The 27361-nt window shown below is 37.9% G+C and overlaps 2 protein-coding genes across 4 annotated transcripts; one reads left to right on the top strand and one right to left on the bottom strand.

Annotated features, from left to right (window-relative positions):
* The first annotated feature begins 527 nt into the window (after positions 1–527).
* Positions 528–3615, top strand: LOC110776778 (uncharacterized). Of its 3 annotated transcripts, none has more exons than XM_021981344.2 (4): positions 528–1435; positions 1954–2558; positions 2666–3292; positions 3394–3615. In XM_021981344.2, exons 1-2 carry the CDS (start codon positions 706–708, stop codon positions 2364–2366), a joined length of 1143 nt encoding a protein of 380 aa, XP_021837036.1. In that variant the 5' UTR covers positions 528–705; the 3' UTR covers positions 2367–2558; positions 2666–3292; positions 3394–3615. The 3 variants fall into 3 exon arrangements, with proteins under 3 accessions (XP_021837036.1, XP_056689206.1, XP_021837037.1); XM_056833228.1 differs by having other exon boundaries at positions 2692–3292; positions 3394–3581; XM_021981345.2 differs by having other exon boundaries at positions 2649–3292; positions 3394–3581.
* LOC110776783 (uncharacterized) lies at positions 3401–15289 on the bottom strand. The gene is made up of 2 exons (XM_056832719.1): positions 15090–15289; positions 3401–4247 (listed from the first exon to the last, which is right to left on the bottom strand). Exons 1-2 carry the CDS (start codon positions 15287–15289, stop codon positions 3401–3403), a joined length of 1047 nt encoding a protein of 348 aa, XP_056688697.1.
* Between the last annotated feature and the right edge of the window lie 12072 nt (positions 15290–27361).

Genomic DNA, 27361 nt, shown 5'->3' with positions numbered 1-27361 from the left:
GACGTCACCCATATGACAACAACAGCCCCACCAAAGGTAAAATCCTGACTCCGCCATTGCTCACAATCCCCTAAACTATTTTCCTCCCAAAGATTTGATGGAATCCCTATCCCGACTCCCCAAAGCACACTCTTCTTGAAGATGGTCCAAACCTTACCCATAGCTTTCCACAAATGAGAACCGTAATTGAAGGAATGGAACATACCATTCGATTTGAAGTATTTGTCTTTCAATACTCTAATAGCAAGGTTATCCTCTTGATGAATCACACTCTCCACCACAATTTAAGGATAAAGGCCTTATTAAGAGCACGCAAACATCTAATACCTAAACCCCCTTTAACTTTGGAGATGGAGATATTCTCCCACTTAATCAAGTGGATTCCCTTTTCGTTGTTTCCAATTATTTAAAAACCGATAATTTTAAATTTGGTATGGAGTAGTCCCTATATGGCTATATGGTTAATTATTGTCAATTTGTCATGTATTCTACCGTCTACAATGGAAGATAAGACAAAAGTAGGCTTATAGGCTACAACTTTCCTACTTATGCGGTAGATAAAATATTTATACATAATAGAAAATTACTCCATAGTTAGTATATGAACATACACTTTTCCCAAGGAATAGAGGTTGGACATTATAAAATCCATAGAGCTGTGGCTGTGATTGAGAAAAAGTGTAAGATCCCTGCTCATATATCAAAATGTATTGTCCACTTCCACCCCTGCCTCCGCCTCAACCTCCATATCCACCTCCACCTCCACCTCCGCATTCAATTCCATTTGAATGGACAACGAGGGACCTGAAGACAGCAACATTGATTGGAAATGTGGGGTTCTTAAAAGCAAGTTTCGCCAGCAAGGTACCATTGGAATACTATAAAACTACGTTTCAGGTTACTGAAGCAGATCCAAATCACAGTGGTAATATCTTTCACTTGTCAGTGTTAGAAAACAGAGAAGAGTTCATTAGAGTAGCAATCCAAAACTTACCTCCCGAAGCCATACAACAACTCTTGAATCAACCACGCAACCGTGATGATATTGACATTGACATTGTCAACCCTCTTTACTTGGCAGTCCTTACCGGCAACTTTGAGATTGTAAAGCTCTTCCTAAATGTATTTCGAACTTCATCAGCATTACAATCACCTTCTATTCCAAAACCATGGTTAATAACGGTTGATAATACCTTGCAAACGCTTTGCCACATAGCTATTTTAAATGATAACGAGGAATGTGCGCTGGAAATATTGACTATGGATATGGATTACTTTTGCAACGCCATGGATATCAATAATACTGGGGTACTGTACTATGCTATGTTGCAGAGGTTTACCAACTTTGTGTTGCACATCTTGAGATCAGACACTATTGTTACTTATGCCGGTTTCAAAGGCACTACTCCATTAAATGTTGTCACACGCTGCTCAGGTATGTCCATTCCCTCTTTTTACTTCCTTCCAAATTTTGCATCTACTCAGATCCCTGTCAATTTTGGAGTTTATATAATCCTAGAGTGCCTGATTTACTCTTTTAGAAATTGGATAAATTCCTTTAAATAATCCAACATTTTCCATCAATAGTCTAACATTTTAATTATTATCTAATAATTCAATCTAAATTTATATCCCTATTAAGTTCAGGTAGTTTGCATCGGAAACTTTACCAAAGGTGGGTAGTATGATAAATTTCGTTAATTACATGTTGTTGTACACCTGACTTGTGTGGTTATTTATTTTGGACCTATTCTAAAATTTCTGGATTAATTAGTCCCTGCAAAATTAAATCCTTGATCTGCAACTATGTATAGTACAAGAATTAGCATGGGCTTAATTTAAAATCTTATACTCCGTAATATCATGGTTTGTTTCTACTTTTAGTCGTTAGAGAAGGAATTACTTTTTTTAATTTTTTATTAGAGTTTGAAGCAAACGTTTATATGATTACAGAAGGAAAAGAAATTTGTAGACTGCTGCTTGAAAAGGCGCCAAATCTGGTTAAACAACGAGGTGACGGAGGTTTTTCGGTACTCCAATTTTGGGCAAATGATGGTAAACTGTGGCCATATGAATATGTCCTAGAAAATAGTGATATTTCTCCCGATGTAAGGAGGGTCTTTATTGACTTAATATCCGCAACTAGTGACCAAGGTCACAACTCTCTACACAGTCTTGCTAAGTTTTCCCCTATTGAAGAAGTAGCTGTCCAAACAGCAAAACTCCTTATTGATACTTACAAAAAAGAAAAAGAAGTAGTAGCACTAGCGTCGTCAAGCATTCAAGAAGATTTACCATGGCTCCCAAGACGAAAGATGGATTTACGCCACTGTCCTGTGCTATACAGCATGGGTATCAGAATTTAGCAATTTATTTCTTGTCAGTGGATAGCAATGCACTTGTAAATTTGGAGAGGAATGATTTGTTCTTTGCTATTGAGAGAGGGTGCCATGAAGTTGTAGAAAAGATGTTGGAGATAGTGAACAATGAAAAATGGTCTACACTTCTTACTAATGATCATCAGATGAATGTCTTGCATCTTGCACCATTATGCACAAGTGAGTTATATATGTATATATGTATTAATTATGCTTTAATTAGTTGTGCATTGAGTTTAGGATAACGTATTGTATTTGACAATATATAAGGGTTTGTTTGACTACAGAGACATTATGTGAACGATTTCTTCAGGGGCATCCGAAGTTACTGGAAGGAGTTGACAAGAATGGAACCACTGTAATGCACAGCTGGGTGATTAAAGGTGAATTATAGCCTTTTGAATACATGTTGAAAAGCGAACAAGTTGATACCAACTGGAGAAGGCAATTCATCAACCTCATTACTAAAAGTGACTGTATTAACCTAAACAACCCTCTCCATATTGCGGCCATGGTGAATTCCAGCTCCCATGAAACAACGAATCAAATTGTAAGGCTCCTTGTAGATGCTTACATAGAACAAAAGTCTGATTGGCGTATAACACCTCCATCTTACTTGCCATGGTTTCAAAAAAATAAGGACTACGGAGCACCTCTTCACCTGGCCATATTAAATCAACATGAAACACTTGCATTAGATTTATTGTCACTACATGGGGATGTCACTGATTATTTTCATCAAGTACTGGATCATTACCAGACTCAGCACCGTACTCTCTTTCTTGCAATAGAAAAGAAATGTTATCTTGTGGCCAAACAGATATTTTCCAAGTTAGATAGACTACGCTGGATGAAGTATGTTATGGATTCCAATTCTGGGCAGAACGTCTTGCACCTTGCTCCATATTGCACAGGTCAGCTCATGTTCATTTATTTACTTTCGTGTATTTTCAATATATAGGTATCACTATCAACTATCAATCTTTTTTTTTTTTTTTTTGACGGGAAATATCAGGATTCTATTAATGAGAAAGTAAGCCCATCTTGTCTGCTACAACAAGGGGAAGAGCTTTGGGTGGGCACTCCTCCATCCACACTCTCACTTCTTGAAGATAAAGTGAGTAATGTGCAATAGAGTGTGCCACTGTGTTACAATTTCTGTAATTAAATGCAAAACTACAATACTCAAAAGCACTAACTAGTTTTATTATGTCAAACACAATCATCTGAGCAGTAGACCTTAACTCCTGGTTCTTTTTTGCGAGCTCCACAAGTTGAAGGCAATCATACTCCACTTCCAATCTTCTAAGGCCTGCATCATACGCATACTTTAGGCCAAATAACATCGCCTCCGCCTCCTCCTCTAGCACTCCTGTAAGACCATCCAGTGTACGTCCCGCAGCCATCATCACATCCCCATAGCCATCACGTACCACCATCCCCAAACCGACCTTCCCCTCCTTGGATAATGTTGCATCGGTGTTAAGCTTGTAACGAGCTATGGACGGTGGGCTCCATTTTCCCTCATCACTTCTAGCTATATTCACCAATGGTGCAACCTCACGAGTGTCCGCGGCCTCGAACTCACCTAGCAGGTGCATTGCTTTGGAAATGGTCACTATGGGGTCAAGCTTTTTCTTTTCAAAAATCCACCCATTGCGTACATTCCATATTTGCCACATTACCATCATGACTATCTCCCATGTTTTATCACTACTGTGTTGCTTGGCCATAGCCGTGCACCACTCACCGAAGTTATGATGCACACACTCCCCCATCTCAAGTCGTAAGGGTGATAACCTCCAAAGCAGTTGGCTCTCCCTGCATAGGGTAAACAGGTGCAGAGCCGACTCACTTCCCTCACCGCATCTGGGACAAATGTGGTCTACATGTGTTATTTGGATGGAACACTACAAGAGGGGGGGTGAATTTTAATATGGAACTTGCTAGCCAATTTTTGCGGAATTATAAAGAACATAAGCAAGTAGAGAAACAATGCAAGAGAGATTTTACGAGGAAACTTTCCAGGGCCCAACTGGAAAGAAAACCTCGACCCACTTGGGATTTCAACTCAAACTCTTTTCACTATAGGGCAACAACTCAGTTACAATCCTATAAGAAACTTGGCCATTACTTGAGTTCCTCTACGAACTCAAGTTCCCAATAGTTGTTCCCTCAAACAACTACGCTCTCACTGACTTCCCTAGAAGTCTCTCTTGACTCTTAGACTTCACTCAAAGCCTCTCTGCTTCTCTCTCATAGACTTCACTCAAAGCCTACCCAAATACATATCAGGAACTCACTCACGTTCCTGCCCCATACACATCAGGAACTCACTCAAGCTCCAGCCCAAAACTTGATACAAGAATTCACTCAAACCCTTGACCAATTCCCCATTACAAGAGTTCACTCAACCCTTGACCAACTCTCAAAATATTGATGATTGATAATTGATTAGTGTCCCTCTAGAATGTAGCACGTGAAAAACCAATGGGGAACATGTCACTCGTAGGAACTTGGAACTCGTAGGAACTGACTCAAAAATGTGGAATGAAAAACATATTCTTCTATAACATTATTCCACAGCCAACCCTTATGGAATGACACAAGTCAAACACTTTTGAATGAAGATATAAGCCTCTATTTATAGCGTGTACAAGACTTAACCATAATCCCACTAATTCCTCCACTAACAGTAAGTTTCCTAACTTCTAGGAACTTACCCATGATCAGTTAGTTGGGGAGAAACTTGGGGAGAAAGCAGTCAAAGTCTTGGGCACAACTTATACCACGTTTACAGTAAAACAGTTAGAGTAAAAATAGGAAATAAAAAGAAAATAAATAATTGGAGAAAAAGCAACGTTTTATCAAAACATAATCCAGGAGATATTTTTCCAAAACTCACTTTTTATTTATTTTCTTATGCAAAAATATTTTACTGAAAACCTTTTCATAAACGTGAAATAAATACATGAGATTTCGTTCGTACAGGAACTTGCATTACAAGTTCCAACACTCACAAACTCATTATACGTATTTTAAATTTTGACTCTTTATTTTCCAAAAGCAGGTAAGATAAAAATAAATAAAAGATGAAATTAAAATCAGAATCCTAAGTAAAGTTGATTTAATTTAAAACTTATCTTTTATTTAAAACTAAATCTTATCCTAAAATAACTAGTGCATATTATCTAAAACTCTTAACCAAGTAGAGATTTATTAAGAAACAAAACTCTAAATAAATCCCTACAGATTACGATAATAATCTGCAACATATTCACTGACTCTTAGATGCTTTTGACTCTAAGTTCCACGAGTTCCTTTTGACACCTTGTTCCATTACCTTTCAAGCTACTACATACTTACATGAATCCTAGAAAATAAACTCTTATTTCCTGTCTTCATGTTCCATGCTGCTCCGCATGTTGGTTGTTCCACCTCTGGAACTTCTCGAACCATGTTCCCATCAGGAACTTATTTATGCCTGCTTGATCAGTTTCTCTGATTGTCCAAGTCTACATGCTTTGGCCTTCTCTTGTTCCTGCTCTGGAACTCCTGGTTTTCTTAGCATAGAAACTTAAACATTTATTAGTTAAGTTTGCCTGTCATCATCAAAACCCTGTGGGTCAACAAATTCCCCCTTTTTGGTGATGACAAACCAAGCAAACTTAATAGAGAAAATAAATCCAACATGCATAGAAATCTTAAAACAAAATATTTACAAGAGTTAAAAGAATATACATAGTTGTAACATACTTGAGAAAAGCAGATATTTGAGACTAGGAACTCAAAATATTTTGCCTTCAATGTTTGCCTTTCTTTTCCCCCTTTTGGCATCATCAAAAAGGTTTAGCTAATAGTATTAATTTAATCCCATCACAGCACCATACTAACGAGAATGGTTAGTCAGAATCAGAGACAAAGCAAAATATCTCCCTCAATGTTGTACTGTTTAGACAATCATACTCAAGCGAATAGAATTCAAAGTGAAAAGAAATTATCATAAGCCAATGTTCCTTAGCAACAAGCAGAAAAGAAAGAAATAAGTTCACCCAAAAAAAAAAACAGAAAAACAAAATAAAAATAATGAAAAATTATTTCAAAATACATAAACACCATCAATTTGTATTTTGCAGGGATAGGCAATTTATGAGGTAAAGGTTAGGCATGGCTCATGATTTTAATGAATGTATTCCTTTGTCACTTGTTTCTCTGCATGTCTCCTTCTTTACGGACTTTCAACTGAAGATCCTCGCCATAAAATACACCGTTGTTCCTTTCTTTCTTCTATTATTCTTTAGCAGTACGTATAAATTCTTTGAAGCTTTTTGATAGTTCCTTGATTCAATTTTTGTAGGAACTTACATTTATGGTGTAAGTTCCCATGTGAATCTTGAAGGAACTACATAATTTTTGAGATAATTCTTTAAGGTATAGACAGCTTCATTTGCATTTCAACTTGGAAACTTGAAATGCTTGTAGGAACTTATGATCCCTTCTCTTTCTATTTTCACATATCTCTCCTTTTATTTCCCTCTTTTTTTTTCGATTTCTTTTGTCTCCTTTTTTTTTCATCTCCCTTTTTTTTTTCAAAATGTACATTAACGCTCTATTAATCACTGTTATGGGTCGTTTTATACGACGTGAGGTCAACGTTTGAACGGACCAACGTGAATAAGATCGTATCGGTTAACTCCTACATTTAGGGAGTCGTTGTGGCTGAATCAAGGAATACTTGGAGGGCAAGGTCAAATTAGTTAGAGATTATTAAGCAAACAGTTGAGGATATCAAGGAGCTAACAACATTATTCCCTCAACAAGGCTAGACCCAGAGCTATATAAATACGTCCTACCTACAACAAGAATGGCGAGGGAATACCTACGGTGAAACCTAAATACTCCCCATATCTAACCACTACCTTCTTCCATTTATCCCACTAATATCCATTATCCCCACTACTATTGTTTAACCACTACTTAGCTACACTCCATGATGCATCTTTTCACCTGAGCATACCCACGTACATTTTGCTATAAATACTCCATTTCCTTATAATGAAGGGGGGATCCCGGAGACACACGCATCCTTTTCCCAATATCTTCGGGTCATTACAGCAAAGCCCAATATCGTATAGTTATTCATTCGCAAGCACCTTCCTCGACTATCCCAATCCACTCGTGTGTTCCCTTTTATTCATGCTTTATCAATTAGCTATAGTACATACTCACAAATATACATTATACTTGTACTCATCTGGGCTATTTACGCCGATAACATAGTGGATTGGTGGACTCATTGCCACCCGCGGTTTTTATCCCTTTCGGGTTTTCCGCGTCACCATCTCTTGTCTCGTCTCTCTTTATTTTCTGTCATTTATTTCCTGTCATTTGCTTAATTATTTTATCTAGTCGTCTATGTCCCAACCAAAGGTCGTCCATACGAAATTTGGCATAAACAGTTTGGCGCCGTCTGTGGGGAGATGGCTAGATTTATCTTCAAACACATATCCACAAATGTCCTCTCAAACACAAAATCCGACCCACTTGGGTTCACCAATAAAGTTGTCGCCAGGCTATGGATTGTTGTCATACTTTGTCGCCACCATGAGATGGAGCTACGTCAGGGTACATGCCGTCGCCAGATCAGGTGTCGACATCAGCAGGTGTCATCGCTAGAAGTGACGCGTTTGAGTGGTCGAATTCAACCTAGATGATGCATATCGTGACAACAACGACACTAACGCTTGATGACATCGAAAATTGACGTCACGGACCATCATGCAGATGTCACCACAAACAAGATACAATATGAGTTGTCTCGTACCTTGATAAGATCTCGAGACGATTTGACACTTGACGTCGCGAGAAGTGTGGTATAAAACTCAACCCCAGTGATTTTAATTTAAACTAATATTGTTTCTAGTCCTTGTTGTCACTAAAACAGATGCGAACACGTGACGTCATCCACCAATGACATGACGTCTACATAGTTTCGTCCGACGTCACATCCACATCAGTCGACGACGTCTCCAAAAACGAAGGCGACAAATGGAGATTCAACAACAAATTGTCGGCAATACTAGATTTTGTGGCTAACTTCAGTCCAAGTATCAAACAGGAGAATTTGTAGTTGTCCTGAAGTCGCCACAGGGGAGCATATAGTATACTCTATCTCATTTAATTTTCATATAGTATACTTGATTTGCTTTTTATATAGTATACTTTGCTTGTTTTAATTTCCAAAAGCACTTCGAAATATATGCTATACGTTGTTATCCTACTTTTTGTACTAACATCGTCACCACTTGTCGTTTGATCATGTCGTGTCGCCAAGTATTATCTTGTCTACAGGTACTGATGTGTCGTTTGGCAAGGTCGTGAGTAAAGAAGGTGACCAACGTTAGAAGTGTTACACGAGGTCACGACACGACATGAGGTCACGACGACACAACACGACGCCACGACAGCAAGTCACGACAGCAGGACGCGACCATTCTGGTTACCCCTATGACGACAAGAAGTTTCTCGGCGTTAAACATGGTACGTAGAAGTAATTATCGAACATCTTTATTTTAACAATATATTTCTTCGTAAGTTCGCCAGCAGATCGTTGATTGATACATGAATGTCAATGGGGGCTAAAGGTACGAACATACTTTCAAAGTAAGTTATCTTTTATTTATAATATACACGTATTGTCGCTGCCACGTACATCGCAGATCGTGAGGGTCATCAACACAATCGAATGGTATGAGTGACCCAATTCATTTATTAGTGACGTCAAAATTTTATAAACTAACATCTCATACCCTATTGAAATTTTCTCATATATCATCCGTGATAACTATTTTTCATTTACTAACGACATGCCGCGACTATACGCGTTAGTATGTATATTAATGACAACAGATTACCTCGATCATGATGGTATGCCCCGACGCCACGAGATGGCAATGACCGATGACACGCCACCACCAAACTACCGAGAAAGCTAAGGAAATCGGAATGTCGAATAATCATCATCAATGACCATGATGACACATGAGACGTTTAGAGGTTACATCATGCTGGCACGCATGTACGGCGTCAGATATAAACGAACATCATCATATCTGTGGCCGACTTCAGTCATGATATCTTCCTAAAGCCGCCACAGGGGGGCAAGATAGTACGATGCTAAGACAAATGTACGAACACTGGGGGCTCAACCACTATCGCATGTCAAAATAGGCGGATAAAGAAAATTCATTGGGTTTCCCAAAGACGACAAGTGATAAGACGTCAACCGATTAACAAGAAAGGTAATTTATAAAGAGATCACATGTATTTGAATTTACGACATATTGTAATGTAAGTTTGTCAAATGATTTTACCAAAGACGTTAAGAAAAAGTCCACTTCTTAAGGCAGTATAAGGAATTCACATTAACCATATGTTCTTTCTTGTGCCACATTGCGAGGATCAACCAATAAGTCGACCAACGTTGGAATGGACAGTGTCAAGACCAGCGATGCGTCATCGTTCAACATGACGGTACGACGCCAGATGTGACGACGATGGTACAAGCGATGACAATGATCTCAGGAACGAAAACAAGATCGGCGACGAGAGGTGTCACGACATCAGGACAATGCTGTTGATTGTAGAATCGTCATCAAGGGACAGTCAACGACTCGACGTAATTTCGTTACATGAGCCCATATTAAGTAATATCTAACACTTACTTCGTGCGTTAATTAATTTATTACATTTTTTACTACACTGCGATTAAAGTCCAATTTCAGTTTTTATTATTTGTCGCATTGAATATATCTTTCCAAACGCAATTATATTATATTTATGTTTCATCTTATTCATTTGAAAATCAACGCTAACATCGCATCAAGCGAACGTCCACCTCTACCTTTTCTATTCTCTATAGATCACTTGTTGACGATATCACCAACGACAACAGCAACGAACGACGTCATCAGAAGACGACATCAACGAACGACGCTATCAACTACAAGCGACGACGTCTCCATGGTCATAACCCTTAAACTTATTGGATCCCAACGACGACGTGCCTCTTCTAAGCGCGACCACTACACACGACGTAGGTACTATTTATGTGCACATAGCTTCGTTCTTTGAGTACCTTACAAGTGACATTTATTCCACAACGAATAATAGAGATAGCATAAACAACATTTTAAGCTAACAACGTGTATGTACCCCCGACACTCCTCCAAACGGCTAACCCATCGCCAAATATAAAATAGCAAACTCACGTCTTTCCTCCTCAACACTGACGACGAACGAAGCCAGCCCAGAATGCTCGAAACCTACTTAAACTACTCTTCTGGAAATCCCATAGGCTAAACTCTTCTGCCGTAGACTGCGCCATCAAAACATCTTACCCCTTGTCCTCATGTTATAGGGAACCTCATAAACCTTCGACTCTTCTTGACATTCGTCATAAGGTCACTTCGAACCACCCACTTCATTCACCTGTAACTTCAACTTAGTCGCCTGCTACCTACCCTCACACGACATTACATCTGACTAAAATTATTCGACCATGTGCTCACTCGACACGAATTCCTTCTATAAAGTTCTTCGCATGACTACGAACAAACGAAGAGGCTTATATCGCCTGCACACGATAGATATCATACAACAACGACAATAGAGGCACGCCTGTAAACATCAGACGACCGACTAAGATACAACAGTTGGCCGTGACGCCTGCAAACACCAGACGACAAGCTAAGATACAATGGTTGGTCGTGACGCCTGTAAACATCGGACGACAGGCTAAGATACAACAGTTGGTTGTGACGCCTGCAAACACCAGACGACAAGCTAAGATACAATGGTTGGCCGTGACGCCTGCAAACACCAGACGACAAGCTAAGATACAATGGTTGGTCGTGACGCCTGTAAACATCGGACGACAGGCTAAGATACAACAGTTGGTTGTGACGCCTGCAAACACCAGACGACAAGCTAAGATACAATGGTTGGCCGTGACGCCTGCAAACACCAGACGACAAGCTAAGATACAATGGTTGGTCGTGACGCCTGTAAACATCGGACGACAGGCTAAGATACAACAGTTGGTTGTGACGCCTGCAAACACCAGACGACAAGCTAAGATACAATGGTTGGTCGTGACGCCTGTAAACATCAGACGACAGGCTAAGATACAACAGTTGGTCATGACACCCATAATCATCAGACGACAAATTAAGATGCAACAGTTAGCCATGACGCCTGTAAACATCAGACGACAGACTAAGATACAACAGTTGGTCATGACACCCGTAATCATCAGACGACAAACTAAGATACAACAGTTTGCCATGACGCCTGTAAACATCAGACGACAGGCTAAGATACTGACATACAACAGTTGACCATGACGCCTGTAAACGTCAAACGACGGACTAAGGTACAACAATTGGTTGTGACACCCGCAAATATCAAACGACAGACGAAGATACAAAAGCTGGCCATGACGCCAGATACCTAACTAACGTTGTGTCCTAACATGCTTTCGCATAGGTTTTATAAGAATTACATTATGTTGACTTACGCTCGTTAAGAGAAAGGATTCTTTCACAAGATGTCATGTTTACATCTAATTAAGCTGAAGACACCAACGCCGACATGAAGACGCCAATATACGCATGACGACATCAAGTGTCAGAAATCATGGATGACACCAAGTTGCGACGTCGTTGATCAAGATCAAGTATGGAAGACGACGGACAGGACGAAGACAATGATAGATTAGCATCGACAACAAATGAACGCGGTGACTGACTTTGAAGATTATTTTTCTAACTTTCGGCTCGCTACAATTAGAAAAATGGGGGCTATTGTTATGGGTCATTTTATACGACGTGAGGTCAACGTTTGAACGGACCAACGTGAATAAGATCGTATCGGTTAACTCCTACATTTAGGGAGTCGTTGTGGCTGAATCAAGGAATACTTGGAGGGCAAGGTCAAATTAGTTAGAGATTATTAAGCAAACAGTTGAGGATATCAAGGAGCTAACAACATTATTCCCTCAACAAGGCTAGACCCAGAGCTATATAAATACGTCCTACCTACAACAAGAATGGCGAGGGAATACCTACGGTGAAACCTAAATACTCCCCATATCTAACCACTACCTTCTTCCATTTATCCCACTAATATCCATTATCCCCACTACTATTGTTTAACCACTACTTAGCTACACTCCATGATGCATCTTTTCACCTGAGCATACCCACGTACATTTTGCTATAAATACTCCATTTCCTTATAATGAAGGGGGGATCCCGGAGACACACGCATCCTTTTCCCAATATCTTCGGGTCATTACAGCAAAGCCCAATATCGTATAGTTATTCATTCGCAAGCACCTTCCTCGACTATCCCAATCCACTCGTGTGTTCCCTTTTATTCATGCTTTATCAATTAGCTATAGTACATACTCACAAATATACATTATACTTGTACTCATCTGGGCTATTTACGCCGATAACATAGTGGATTGGTGGACTCATTGCCACCCGCGGTTTTTATCCCTTTCGGGTTTTCCGCGTCACCATCTCTTGTCTCGTCTCTCTTTATTTTCTGTCATTTATTTCCTGTCATTTGCTTAATTATTTTATCTAGTCGTCTATGTCCCAACCAAAGGTCGTCCATACGAAATTTGGCATAAACAATCACCTTCCTCATTAGTTCCCCCTCAGTTGTTGCTGCATCGATTTAGTGACAAAGGAGGAATATTTTGTAGAGGGTTTTTGTATAGTGATGAATTTTTGAGAAAGTTTTTGAAGAGAAAAAATAAATCAACGTGTGGTATTGATTTGGCTTTGTGGTTTCTAATAGGTTGATATGGTAAGAGAATATTGGGAAACATTTTTGTGAGGAACAAAACTTAATTGGTGCATAAGTCTTTTAGGATATAGGTGAAAGAGATTTTAAGTGTTTTAGGTGTTTATGATAGATTGAAACATTTAAAAGATAAAATTTTATTTTATTGGGTGTAACTTAACAAAAGATGGAACATCCTTGAGGAAAATTGAGATCGGCAAGGAGTCCTTTCATTAAGCAAATACGAAAAATTGTAAAGGAAAAAGAATAAACGAAGATTGAATCAAAAGAAAAAATATAAAAAATTGCTTGTCGTACTAGTAATAGGAACACACAAAACAACATGGCTTATGACTCTTCTTTTTACCTTTTCATCAGTTAGCACAAGTAATTATGAACCAAAATACGAGAAATTAGGAGAGTCCTTCACAATGTACAATTCTGATCTATGTTCACACACAAGAATTGCGTGGGATTAATTTTACCAAAAGCTAAATACTTACAGTTTTGCCATATTTGGGGAACTTCAAGGAAAATATATCCAGCTTGAATATACTGAGTTCCAGTCACATTTTCTCGTGCTTCTGATCAAGAGTTATAGGATGGTAAAATGCGACTTTCGGAGATTTGATTGGAACCTCTCGCTTAGACCTATGGATATGGCAATATTTGGTCTATTAGCGGTTAAATATTGGACAATTTAACAATCATACCTCTGAAGCTTTGTGTATGGCTCACAATCATCCCTTAGGAACCTTCATCTAGTCTTGCTCGTGTTCCTGTGGGAGTGTGATGCGTCTCTGCATTCTTACGCTCATATTACTTTATGAGTTTAGTAAAGTACTTACACAAAGATTTGTTAGTTGTACCAAAGAATATATAATCAGTGATAAATACGTACAACAACCAAATTATAACATGCATTCATATGAAGGATTTTTAAAGAAAATTCATGATGCATGAAGAATAATTCTTTGGAAAAATAAGCTATAATGCGTTTTCCTTTTATAGCACAAAATATAAGTGTGACACATTTACTTTAAGCATACATAAGTGCCTTATTTAAATATGTGTATGCGTTCCAAATCAACAAAACTCTTGTTAAAGACTATGTTATGCTCATGTCATGCTTCACTAAGTCTTGATCCTCCAAACAGTCCATGAGTAGATGAAATCATAAAGAAAGCATATTCACATAATGCATTGCAAAACTTGTACACTTGTATTAATAAGTTAACAATATAACGCATTAAAACATGCTATGATATGAATAAGAAAAATTTACCTTATATAAATTTTCACCATGTATATGATTTCTTTGAAGTGCTGGACTGATTTTGATGACTTTATGTTCGAGTTCCTAGAGTGCTAGTTCCACCATCTTGATGCCCTCACATCTTATGGAAACATTCATGTGTAATCGAATATTGTCAATCATTCTTCAGAAGTTCCTTGACATGCTTTTGTCATTTGATCATCTCAAATATCACTCTCTATTTAATTTTTATAGAAATTAAGAGAGTGGTTGTTGTGTTCTTTCATCATGTTCATATAAACACTTATGATAATGAAACCTTATAAAACAATTCGTTAGGTTCAACATTTATGTATATATATCACTAATAAATCAGTTTCTCTTGAAAACAAAATATGTTAATTTTAAAATCAGTTTTCAAGAAGGGACTTGACATTGTTCTTTATAAGAAAAAAAGAAGTCATCTTCTGTTTGGAACAACCTACGTCCCATATGTGCAACAACATAGGATTATATATAATTACCTTATAAACAAGCTACTGGAGAAAGAGTCTCCTAAAAATCAATACCTTTCTGACTAGTTGTTCCTTTCAAGAACCAACCTTCTCTGAGTTCCTTTGTCGATGTCATTGATAAATTGATTGAATGAATGTTGTAGTGCACACAGGAACTCGATAAATGAATCTGGCAATTTCTCTACTACTAGAGCAGTCGTGGAACTTGTTGCATGATATTGATTGATCGAGTTGATCTTCAGCTTCATGAACTGGAACTTGAACCTTAGTTTGAAGTTCCTCGACATGAGCTTATGTAGCTGGCTACTGTTGCTTTTAATAGTGACATATTTTATCATTAGAAACTCGATTAGTTCTACAGGAACTTGCGAGTTCAATATTGAAATAAACTTTAACCTGTTGCTGGGAATAGTCATGTTAGTTTCAATCACAAGTAATATATTCACTTATTTCAACGCACATTTTTATATTTGTTGTAAACTCTGGATCATCTTAGCATCCGCTGCCTTGCACATTTGAATGCCTGCGATCGCTGCTTCGTACTCTGCTTCATTATTTGAGGCTTTGAACTTGAACTTTATGGCATATTCAAAAACATTGCCTTCTGGTGAAGTCATTATAATGCCTGCTCCTGACCCTGTAACTGCGGCTGAGCCATCTACATATATCTGCCAGGTCCCCAAAGGCTCCTCTTCCTCTTCATAGGATGCCTCAGCTATGAAGTCTGCTAGTGCCTGTGCCTTTATGGCCGTTCTTGGCCTGTATTCAATGTCGTACTCTGAGAGTTCTACCGCCCATTTCAATAGTCTGCCTGAGGTATCCAGCCTTTGCAACGATTTCTCTAGAGGCTGATTGGTTAGTACTTGTACCTTGTGAGCGTCAAAGTATGGTTTCAGCTTCCTGGCAGCTATCATAATCGCGAAGGCCATTTTTTCGATCTAGGGGTACCTTTGCTCTGCGGGGTTAAGAATGTGACTGATGAAATATACTGGCTGCTGGACCTTGTCCTTTTCCACTATTAAGGCTGCTGCTACAGTCTTTTTGGAGGCAGAGATCTATAATTGCAAAACATCTCCTACTTCTGGTCTGGCTATGGTTGGGAGGCTCTTCAGATGATTCTTTACCTCCGCGAATGCCTTTTCCTGCTCTTCTTCCCACTTAAACGTTTTGTTGCCTTTCAGTACTTGGAAAAAAGGGAGGGATCTGTCTGCTGACTTACTGATAAAACGAGTGAGTGCTGCCATCTTTCCAGTTAATCTCTGTATATCTCGTATGTTCTTTGGCTCTAGCAAGTTGAGTATGGCCTCTACTTTTTCTGGGTTGGCATCTATTCCCCTTTCACTGACCAGGAATCCCAAGAATTTTCCTAACTTAACACCGAACACACATTTCTTTGGGTTTAATTTCATACCGTACTGTCTCAACGTAGCAAATGTTTCCCGCAAATCTGCGATGTGGTCGGCCTCTTTTTTGCTCTTGACTATGGAATCATCCACGTATACTTCCACATTTCGGCCCTTTTGCCGTGCAAATATCTTATCTACAAGCTTCTAGTAAGTTGCACCCGCATTTTTTAGGCCGAATGGCATAGCCTTGTAGTTATAAACTCCAACGTCTGTGATGAAAGCAGTCTTCTTACGATCTGATTCGAATAAACTGATCTGATGGTAGCCGGAAAATGCATCCATGAAACTCAAGAGAGCGTGTCCACTGGTAGAATCAACCAGCTGATCTATCCTGGGCAATGGGTAACAATCCTTCGGACAGGCCTTGTTTAGGTCTGTGAAGTCTACACACATCCTCCATTGGCCATTTGCTTTTTTTACCATTACAACGTTAGCCAGCCATTCTGGGTAATCGCATTCTTCTATAAACTTGGCTGCTAGCAATTTGTTGATTTCTTCTTGGATGGCTACATTCTTCTCTGCCGAAAAAGTTCTCTTCTTTTGTTTCACTGGCCTAACTTCTCTACTGACATTCAGTCTATGGACCATGATACTGGGGTCAATCCCTGGCATTTCGTCCGCTGAGAAAGCAAATATGTCTGCGTGCTCTCTCAGCAGACCAATGATGTTCACTCTGAGGGATAGATCTACGTCTGTGCCAATTCGAACCGTCCTGTCTGTCACCCCTTCCTCTAATTCTATCTCCTCAGTTTCGTCAGTTGACGTGGGTTCCAACAGACCTTCTTCCCGATGCTCGAAGTTTCCCATGCTTAGCAACTTGTCTTTTTTACGCTCTGCTCTCTTTCTTTTTCGAGATTGGGGAAGTTCTTCTTCTGCCAGTGGTGGGGGTCTGGGTGGTTGTTTTAGCGCTGTGTGGTAGCACTTCTTAGCCTGCTCCTGACTGCCTTTGACCTTGGCTGAGCGGCCATCATTTGTCGTATACATCATGGTGATGTGATAAGTAGAGACTACAGCCCCTGCGTCATGAATGAATGGTCTGCCAAGAATGACGTTGTAGGCTGCAGGGACTTTCACAATCATGAAGTCTACCATGATGTCCTTGATATCCTTCCCTTGGCCAATCTGCACTGGCAAACTGACTATCCCCTCTGGTATCACTGTGGCTCCTGTGAATCCGATTACTGGGTAATTGACTGGCTTTACGTATTTCTCATCAATTTGCAACTCTTGGAAAGCAGGCCAGAACAAGATGTTTGCAGAGCTACCTCCGTCTATCAGAATACGGTGGATTTTTCTGTTTGCTACGTTCAGGGCTAGTACCATAGGGTCGTCATGGGGGTATATTATGCCTTTACAGTCCTCCTCTGTGAAAGTGCACTGCGGGATTTTTGGAGGGGCAGGCCACCTGCCAGAATTATGGTAATTAACCTGGTGTTTGAATTCGCTCACACTGGCCTTGGCACCGCTAACAGTGGTTCCTGCGTAAACTGGCCCTCCTTTTATGACCAAAATGTCGCCCATCCTCTTTTGGTCTGCTGGGTAGCTTTGCTTGGGTTCCACCTTCTTATTGTCAGACCTATTATCATTATCTCTATTCTCATAGGTCCTGCTATACGAGCTTTTTGCTTTGAACTGAGTCAAGTATCCCCTCCGGATCAGATCTTCGATATTATCCTTCAAATGAGTGCATTCTTCTGTGAGGTGGCCATGATCTCTATGAAAGTCACAGTACTTTTTTGGATCCCTGTATTTGTTGTACATTTTGGGAGGTCTCTGCCACTTCTCGTCTTCTTTGCTGATGGCAAAAATTTGAGTTCTGGATGCCACTAAGGGGGTATATTCATTGAACTTCCCCCTCTTTTCAGTTTTGAATTCGTTACTTGACCTAGCGCATCCTTTTCCCTAACAAAGTGGATTTCCATCTTTACGTGTATGATTTTTGATGTTGTATCGGAATTCTAGATAAATAAGTAACACTTAAATAATCACAATAAACATTGGTAGCATGACGAAGTGGGAAACGTAGCTCTATAAGTAGATTAGTACGTAGATCACGAAGCCAACATGATTTGGCAACAATATCCCGAAGTCGAATGACGAGTGTTAGGACACCCGCCCCAATATGCATATAAATCAAGTGCGTAGTGGTAGCAGGATATAAGTGTAACTCGCGATTAATGGTACCCTGAATGTAGGCATGATGTGTTTTAATGCATTATAGTGAGGCTCTTGTGAATCATGCATAAAATGATACACCTACTGGACCGCGTAAGCAATATCAGGACGAGTGAACGTGAGGTATTGAGGAGCACCTGCTAAACTGTGCTAATGAGTAGGATGCTCGATCCACTGCAGGACCCAAATCGGCACTAAGCTGTGAGATAGCATGTGTCTAAAGAGTTTTTGCAGGTTTAAAAGTTCCCATGCCTACATGCTCTAGAATCTTTTGTGTATACTTCTACAGAGAAAGAAGCATAAAAGAGGGAGTGCGAGTGATTGAAATCCCTAGAAAATAATTCAATGGCCCCAAATTAGATGTGAAATCAAAGTATCACGCAAAACATCTGAAGAGGTTCATAAAATGAGGAAACCAACAAAAAGAAGTAGGTATGTCATGTCATTACCCTGTTTGAAGGTGAATAGCGAAGTGTCACGCTTAGCAATGACAAAACCCATATGCGGTAGTGATATTGCATTATTTATAGTGTTTTTACCCCCGTCTCTTAGTACTATTCTGTGTTAAATGGGCCCTTAGGAGCCCTTTCTAGTACTAATATGTGTTGTGTAGTGTGCCTTGAGTTTTCAGGTTGTTTGGAGAGAAATTAGCCTTTTTAGGCCCGTTTCGTGATATTACGGGCCACTGCATGATCCCGAGTAGGTTCAGGATGATCATTGTCAATTCTTGGGAGCCTAGGATGTTCATATTTGATCCCCAAGAGTTAGACTCGGTGTTTGAGATGAAGAATGACGCGTCGAGCCGGTCGCCCTGCGACCTGTGGGCGAAGGGAAACCAACCGGGCAAGCAAAGAGGAGAAATATCCAAATCAGCACGCGCCCGATCGGGCGCCATTCGCCTAGGGCCCATCAAGCGCTGAGCTCGTCAACGTTTCCTAGGGCAGCTGCTCGCCCGTCGGGCGAGAATTAATGTTTTGGTACGCGCCCGATCGGGCGCCCGTCGCCTGGTGCCCATCGGGCGCATGCGCTGCTGCGTTCAAGGAATAAATTCTGTCGAGTTGTTTGCCTGATCGGGCGGCAAATTGCCTGAACCTCTGGGGCGCGTTTTAACTTTATTTTCCTTTTTATTTCCTTCTTTAGGCAAGACTATAAATACTAAGCCCTTAGTTAATTGTAAACATCTAATTTTCTAGTACCTAAGTTTATTTGCACTTAGTTTTATTCTCTCAAACTTATTCCAAACACTTTTATTTCAATCAAAGTTCGAAACTTTCATTCAATCTTTCGTTCTTCAATTATGTATTAATTCATTTCTTGTTTTATTATTTTAGTGTAATCATGTTTTCATTAAATATTTGTGATTTGTTTATTTCAAGCATGCGTGAGTAGTCTTAATCTAGGGTTTTGGGAATCCATGAAATAATATGAAGGGATGATTTGTTATTGTTAATTGTTGGCATTGTTGGTTGATTTCCTCTTGATTGATTTCATTTACTATGCGATTAGATTTGCGAAGGTTTAATTGTAATAGTCTAGCAATATCAAGTTAAAATTCGAGAGATGCAATTTGATATTTAGGATTGTTTCAATAGGTAGAATTGGGTTTAAATAAAGTGAGAGCGCCTGTTAATCTCAAATCTGTGATTAGTATCGATTTGAGAGAACATACTAGTCTGATTGATTGCTTTGTTGACCATTAGTAATTGTTTATAATATACTACGTAGTACCTTATGCCGGATTATGACTGTTGACCCGAATCTCTAGCGTTAGACTTTCCACGTGAAAATCACGTGACATTTAATGACTAGCTACCCTCCTTTAATTGTTTTTTTCTTTAGGAGATAGAAATAATAATAAATACTCCCTCTGTCTATTTTTATTATTTACGTACTAGTATTTCGTTTCGGGTATCCCATATTAATTTTTACGTTTGGAATATTTCTTTTTATATTGTTTCCAGAATGATCTTTTCGGTTACTATTTGCACAAATAGTAAGACAAAATAGAGAAAGTGCATAAGAAGAGTGTGTGGAAATAATAAAATATGGATAAGTATGGTAGATGGATAAAAAGATGAGTGGATGTAAGAAAAAAAAATGAATATTGTAAGAGAAAGTGAGTGTAAAGTTGTAAATGTTGTGGGGTAAGAGGGGTAAGATTGTGAATTTTTATGTCCAAAAATACAATAACGCAAAGGTGAAAAGAACATTATAATGAAATGGACAAAAGCAAAAAATGTAAAGTTCATTTTGAAACGGAGGTAGTAACATAAGCGTTCTTAATTTCCGTGAAAAATCATACAACTGATTATTTTAATCAATCAAATTATTTGGAGCACTAAATATTTAAATTTTCACAAACTTTAAATCTCCCACACCTTTTCAATGTCATATTTTGGATTAAGTGAAAACATTATCAATAAACGTAATTTTCATTGTTTAAATAAATAAAAAATGGATCTTTATCCACATTAATTACTACATCTATTTTTTTTTCTTGCATCACTTTGACTTAAGCATTATTCAATATTAGGTTTGACTTGATTTTTAACGAATATATAGTAATCAAAAGTTGTTATGTATTCCGTAAAATGTTGTTGGATTAGTCACAATACATATTTTCATAATATTAACTTTTCATAACTTTTACAAATACAAAATTGGAGATACTTAATGATAAAATGATGCAAGTAAAAGAACGGAGGGAATAGTTGTTAAATCGCATACATGATACCAAATGTAAAGAATAAAAAGGGACAAAGGAAATAGTTGATTACCTTTTATAGAAGTGGTTACCAGTGAGTTTGTATGTGGTTAACTCCCGAAAATTATGTTTGAGGTTCCAAAAGGTGAAAAAAAGGCCGATGCAGGTCCTGAAAGGTGAAAAATGTGAAAGGTTAGACCTCAACATTAGCTTAACCATTGGATTGGTTTTAATTAAATAGCTTTGAAAAAAGTGGTCCAATAGGAATTTCAGTAATAATGAAAATTAAATGATTAATTATAAAAGTGGATTAATTTAAATATCAAACTAGTTTAGTAAATTAGCTAGAAAGTTAATTAGCTTAAAATCTTAGGTGGCGTGATAACTGGAGTTGCTTTAAGTAAAGTAGGAAAAAAAAATGAGTGAATGGATTAATTATGATAGGCTATCTACTAGCCAAAAATGAAATAAAGTAAAATATTTCTCTTACTTTGAAAAACCTATTTATAAAAATGGTAACCATTTTTTTTTTGATGCAAGCAAGGGACATTAAATTAAAATATCAATGTTTACAATAGAGTTCAAGGAGGTTTATCCTCCAAAATAACATCCACAACAAACCCGGGAGGGTGTTCAAGCAACATTAAATCAAAGCTAGCAATTAAATTCGTACAACACATTTTTTCCATTCTATCAGCCACCCGATTAGTGCTTTGCGGTGCAAAATGTAGCTCAATTCCCGTCATTTCCTTCAAAAGGGCGCTACACGTATTTGCAATTATGAGATTAGCATCTACAATTTCAGCATTAGCTACATTGTGTACTGCATGTTGTGCATCCGAGTTAACAATCACTTTAGACCATCCCTTGCTTTCTATCACCTACAAACTCGCACATATAGCCAAGATCTCTCCCATCAAAATATCTTGGTGAAACCAAGAATCCAATTACCAGATTGGTCTCTAATGACTCCTGCAATGCTCGCATCATTACCCACATTCAGGAATGCGGTATTACAATTGATCTTCAAATACTCCCTCCGTCCCGGAATACTCGACCCGGTTTGACCGGCACAGAGTTTAAGGGACTTGAATTGACTTATTTAGTTTAATAGGTAGTAGTTGATAGTGGGGTATTATTTTAATGTAGTTAGTGGGAAATGTGTAAAGAGGTGGGGTTGGGGGAGAGTAGGGGTTGAATTTTTAATTATTTTTGTATGGAGTAGGGGTAAGTGGGTTAATAGAGGTGGAGTGAGAAATAATATAATATTGTTAGAATATTTCCATTTTTAGAAACAGGTCAAGTATTAAGGGACGGCCCGATAAGGAAAACAGGTCAAGTATTCCGGGACGGAGGGAGTAACCTGAGGGGGAGAGGGGATCCACTGAAAAATGGCAGCATTCGAACTAGGGACGGTGGACGTAGTTTTTTTGGAAGTATAAATCTCCCAAGCTAAATCTTGGGCTTCCAAATCAAAATTCTCCGTAGTGAGTTGGGTTTGGGTAAAAATGATAGAATTCCTTCTTTTCCAAATGAACCAAAGAATGGAAGGAACAAGGGTTTTCGAAGGTAACAAAATCTGATGTTGGGAAGTACGTGGCTTGTGAGTGAGATTGAAGTGGAGCCATTGTTGGACAGGGAGGGTGAAGAAAGAGGCATAAACACCAAAGTGTTCCCAAATTTCCTTTGACTTAGAATAATCCCTAAGAATGTGGATTGAATCCTCTTGAGTGTCTTGACAACACATACAAAATTGGGAAGTGGTCACATGTCTAGCAAAGAGAGTTTTTCTATGTGGCAACCGATCATGGAAGGCTAACCACACAAAGAATTTCACTTTAGGAATCTAGTCAATCTTCTATAACCACTCCAAGGAGTCAGTTACAGTAGGTTGACTAACTTTGCAAATTTTCATAAATTTTTTTAAATCAAACCTCCCATTACTAGAAAAGTTAGATAACATGAAATCTGACAGGGGTTTATTATTCACATTTTACAACGGAATCGACTCACAAAAATTAAGAATACAACTAGGCAAGATGACAGGCTAAAGTCGTATCACCTAGTCAAAAATAAACCTAATTCCACTAACAAGGTAGCAAGGGAAGTCAGGATCGTATTTACAGGGAAACAAGCGTTCTTTCACTATTAAAACTAAGGTCTAAACTATTGGGAAACAAGAAAGTTGGTTGATTTGTATATTAAAACTAAGACAATAATAAAAGAGGAATAAATAAGATATTAAGAGGTCTAGGGCATAGGTTCGCCAATGAACAACAATCCGGGATGATAAACAATATTAATAATCAATAGAACAGTTAATTAGATTAGCATGCTCTCTCGAATCGATACTAATCATAGACTTAGAATTAACGGGCTCTCGCTACGTATTAATCCCAGTTCTACCTATTGACACAAGCCTAAACATCAAATTGCATCTCTCGAATCTTAACTTGATATTGCTAGACTAATACAATTAGACCTGCGCAAATCTAATCGCATAGTAAATGAAATCAATCAATAGGAATTAACCACAATACCAACAATCAACAACATTCAATCATCCATTCATATTAATTCATGGATTCCCAAAACCCTAGAATATAAACTACTCACAAATATTTAATTTAAACAAAGCAAACATGATTAATGAAAACATAATTAAAATTGAATAAAGAAGGAAAGAAATAATAAATACCAAATTGAAGAACAAAGGATGAAATTTAAAATTTGAAACTTGAAAGCAATAATAAAAGTAATTAACAAAAGTTTAGAGAAAGAATAAAAACTAAGCAATAAACTAAGGTACTAGAAAAATAAGATCCCAAATAATATGTCTAAGGGCTATATTTATAGTCTTGCCCAAAAGTAGAAGAAAAAAACCGGAAACAAAGCAAAAATCCGCGCCCAGGGGTTGTCGTCGCCCGATCGGGCAATGGGACGCCCGATCGGGCGATCTGCTCGTCAAACTGCACGATCCCGTATCTTAAAAAAACCATATCTCCTTCTTTATAAGTCGGAATTAGGCGAGTGACTACTCGTTGGAAAGCTCTTGAAGTCTAGAATCCAACCCAATTTGAATCGCTGCATTTGGAGTTGTATAACTCGAGTTATGATCAAAAGAGTGGAAGACATTCAGTTTTCTACTTCTTTCACTATTCGCTTTGCATGAAAATTCTTCCAACTCAATGTTTGCGCTCTCGAAAGTATATAATCTCTTGTATTGATTCAAATAAGTAGGAAATGCATAAAAATATGTTAATTCCTACAATGATGAACCTGAAACTACAAACACACTACAAGGAGCACATTAGTACTAAAAATCGCTCCAAAGAGGTCATTTGAGATCAAAAAGTACTAAGGAACGGGGGTAAAAACTCTATATAAAACGCATATATCACAAGACAAAAAAGACAGAAGAAAAATCTCATTTATTATCCTTACCTATATCTTCTACTTCGTATATAAAAAAGCCGAACGAGCAAATATATTTTGGCGTAATTTCTATACCCATTATACCCATTCCTTTAGATTATAATTACTTGACAAAATAATTCCTCTTTGTTTTACCAATAGGCGACAATTTGCCTAGTTTTCATTTATGCATGCCTTGCATGAAGACACCTGGAATTGTTGACACAATGACACCTGCATCTTTGAATCAAGGATATAATATGATTGTTCATCTAAAATTAAATATGATGGATGATGATAGAAGTACACAAGGTGTGCAAGAGCATCTTGCACACCACCCCTCATAATATGCCACCTCAACTTTAAAAGATTCTATCTCTTTTGAAAATTTCAAACAAAAATTTGAAATGTGTTTTGAAATTTAATTTTGAATTTCAAATTTGTTTTAAGTTCCCAACACAATCAGCAATTAATTATCTTTAATTCCCCATAAAAGCAATGAGTGCATTCCCCATAAAGGAAACAAATAACCAAAAAATTATCTAATATTTTGATCTTTTCATGACTAAAATGATCCAGTAAAATGGTTTTGATCCGCAATTAAAAATTTGGTTACTTATCCTCTTGAGAAGAATCGAACACAGGTTTGCGCAGTTAGAGTAGATGTTGTAACAGCTTAGTAGTGACCATTGTAGCAAGGGGTATCAGCACGTAAGTCATTGCAAACATAAATCTTTTAATCTAATTTTACCGAGTTTGAGAATTCTAAATATGATTTATATAAAAATGAAACGATCCTTTATAATCGTAGATAATATTATAACACATTCATGTGTTCTAGCTATTTTTTCTAATCTTGGTGGTGGGTCATAATTTTGTATTATAACAAGAAGTAAACAACTTATTCAGTAGATGTTTTTGAAAATGTTAGGAGTTACACATCTATTTTACTTGAGTTTATTTTTATTTAAATTTAATTTCTTCAAAAGTTATATAATTTTGTGTAATCTTAGCCAAACTTAGTAATTAAAGGCTAACTCTTTGAAGTTTGATCTAAACAGTTCATGTACAACGTACGGAGTTATATTTTTGGATAACGTTACTATTTTACAGGTTTAGACATACGGTAATAAAAATTTCATTTGGAGATTGGTAAACATTTTCTGGTATCATCTCTATTATATAAGCCAGCTCCTGAGGGCTTTTAAGTAAATTAACTTTTCGTGTCCACCTTGAAAAATACCAAAATACCCTCTCCACTCCAACTCCCAAACCCTTCGCGTCTCTCAAACCCTTCGCATCTCTCAAACCCCTCGCTGCCCTTTCTCCCTCCGCCGCTTCTTTCTCTCTCCTCCCTTCACTCAATCTCCTTCACTCAATCTTTCCCCCATTCCCTCAATCTCACATCTTCGATCTCTCCTCCCTCCATGACAGAGAAAGGGCGAATGAGCAACCCGACGAATTGAACTTCATCATCTCAACGGGTTTCTCTTTCAAATCTCAGGTACTCGCTCAAATTGTTTCTCCCGATTTGCTATGGAATTGGAATTGAATTGTATATTTGTATGTAATTATGCATTTCGTTTTTGCTTTGCTGTATTCATGCGGTTTCAATGAATTTTCTTCAATTTATTTGTGTTATTTTTTGTGTGTTTTTGTTGTTCATCGGTTCAGATCCGTATTAACTTCTTTCGATTTCACCCAGAAGCCTCAAATTTGGGTTTTTATCAAAATCGAAGCTTTCTACAATCTGCAAGATAATCAGACCACGAATTTGGTGATTCTGCAATTTCTGATTTTGGAATTCATCTTTTCTGATAATTTCAATCATTACCCCCTCAATTAATTTTTTTGTTTTTCCTTACTTTTTTTTTTTTGTTTTTTTGGTGTGTTAATTTAGTTTTTTTGGTGTTAATTTCCTGATTTTGGAGTTCACCAATTGATGTTTAATTGTGCATTTGGGGTTCGTGGAAAATTGTGATTATTTTCACCATTAGCTCATTTAAAACATAGGTAATGTTTGAACTGGGTATTTGGTTGTTCTAGAATTACTGTTTTGTAATTGGACTGTTATTGAATTAGTTTTAGTTTTGTAATGACAATCTATGGCTTTAGTGTTGATTGTTGGTGTTTATAACTTCATACCATATTTCAATTTTATTTCAGTGTTGATTATTGGTGCTTTGCAGACTGGACCAATTTGTGTTTCGATTTTTATTGGATTTTCTCCCATAACGTTCAAGAATTCCAATTGAAACCTGGGTCAATTAAATCCCAGGTAATTCTTTTAATTTCTCTATTTTATTGCTTCGTTCAATTTCTTTTCGCTTTTGCTCGGCTTGAATCAACGGTTAATGTTTCTGAACTTGCCTAATTTCAACTAGGCTTTGGTAGTTAATTTTATGTCAAACTTTTCTGATTCTGTGCTTAATGTTTGTGGAATTTGTTGATTTTTTGCAATGAAAACTGATGAATCGGATCGGGAGCTTCCATGTCGGACGGTTCTTCTTCCGCCTATCTGTCGCCATCCAGTTCCATTCCGACAACCAGTGGCACGGTTGCCGAGTTTCTCACCTGCCTTCTGTGTCGCGATCTCTTCTCTTCTACCGCTGTTTCCTCTTCTAATCCGGTACTCTTTCTTTCTCCTCCATTATAATTAG

Source organism: Spinacia oleracea, chromosome 6 (genome assembly GCF_020520425.1).
Source record: "Spinacia oleracea cultivar Varoflay chromosome 6, BTI_SOV_V1, whole genome shotgun sequence".
Taxonomy (NCBI): Eukaryota; Viridiplantae; Streptophyta; class Magnoliopsida; order Caryophyllales; family Amaranthaceae; genus Spinacia; species Spinacia oleracea.
Note: the sequence above shows the minus strand (reverse complement) of the source record. Positions and strands in the feature narration are given on the sequence as shown.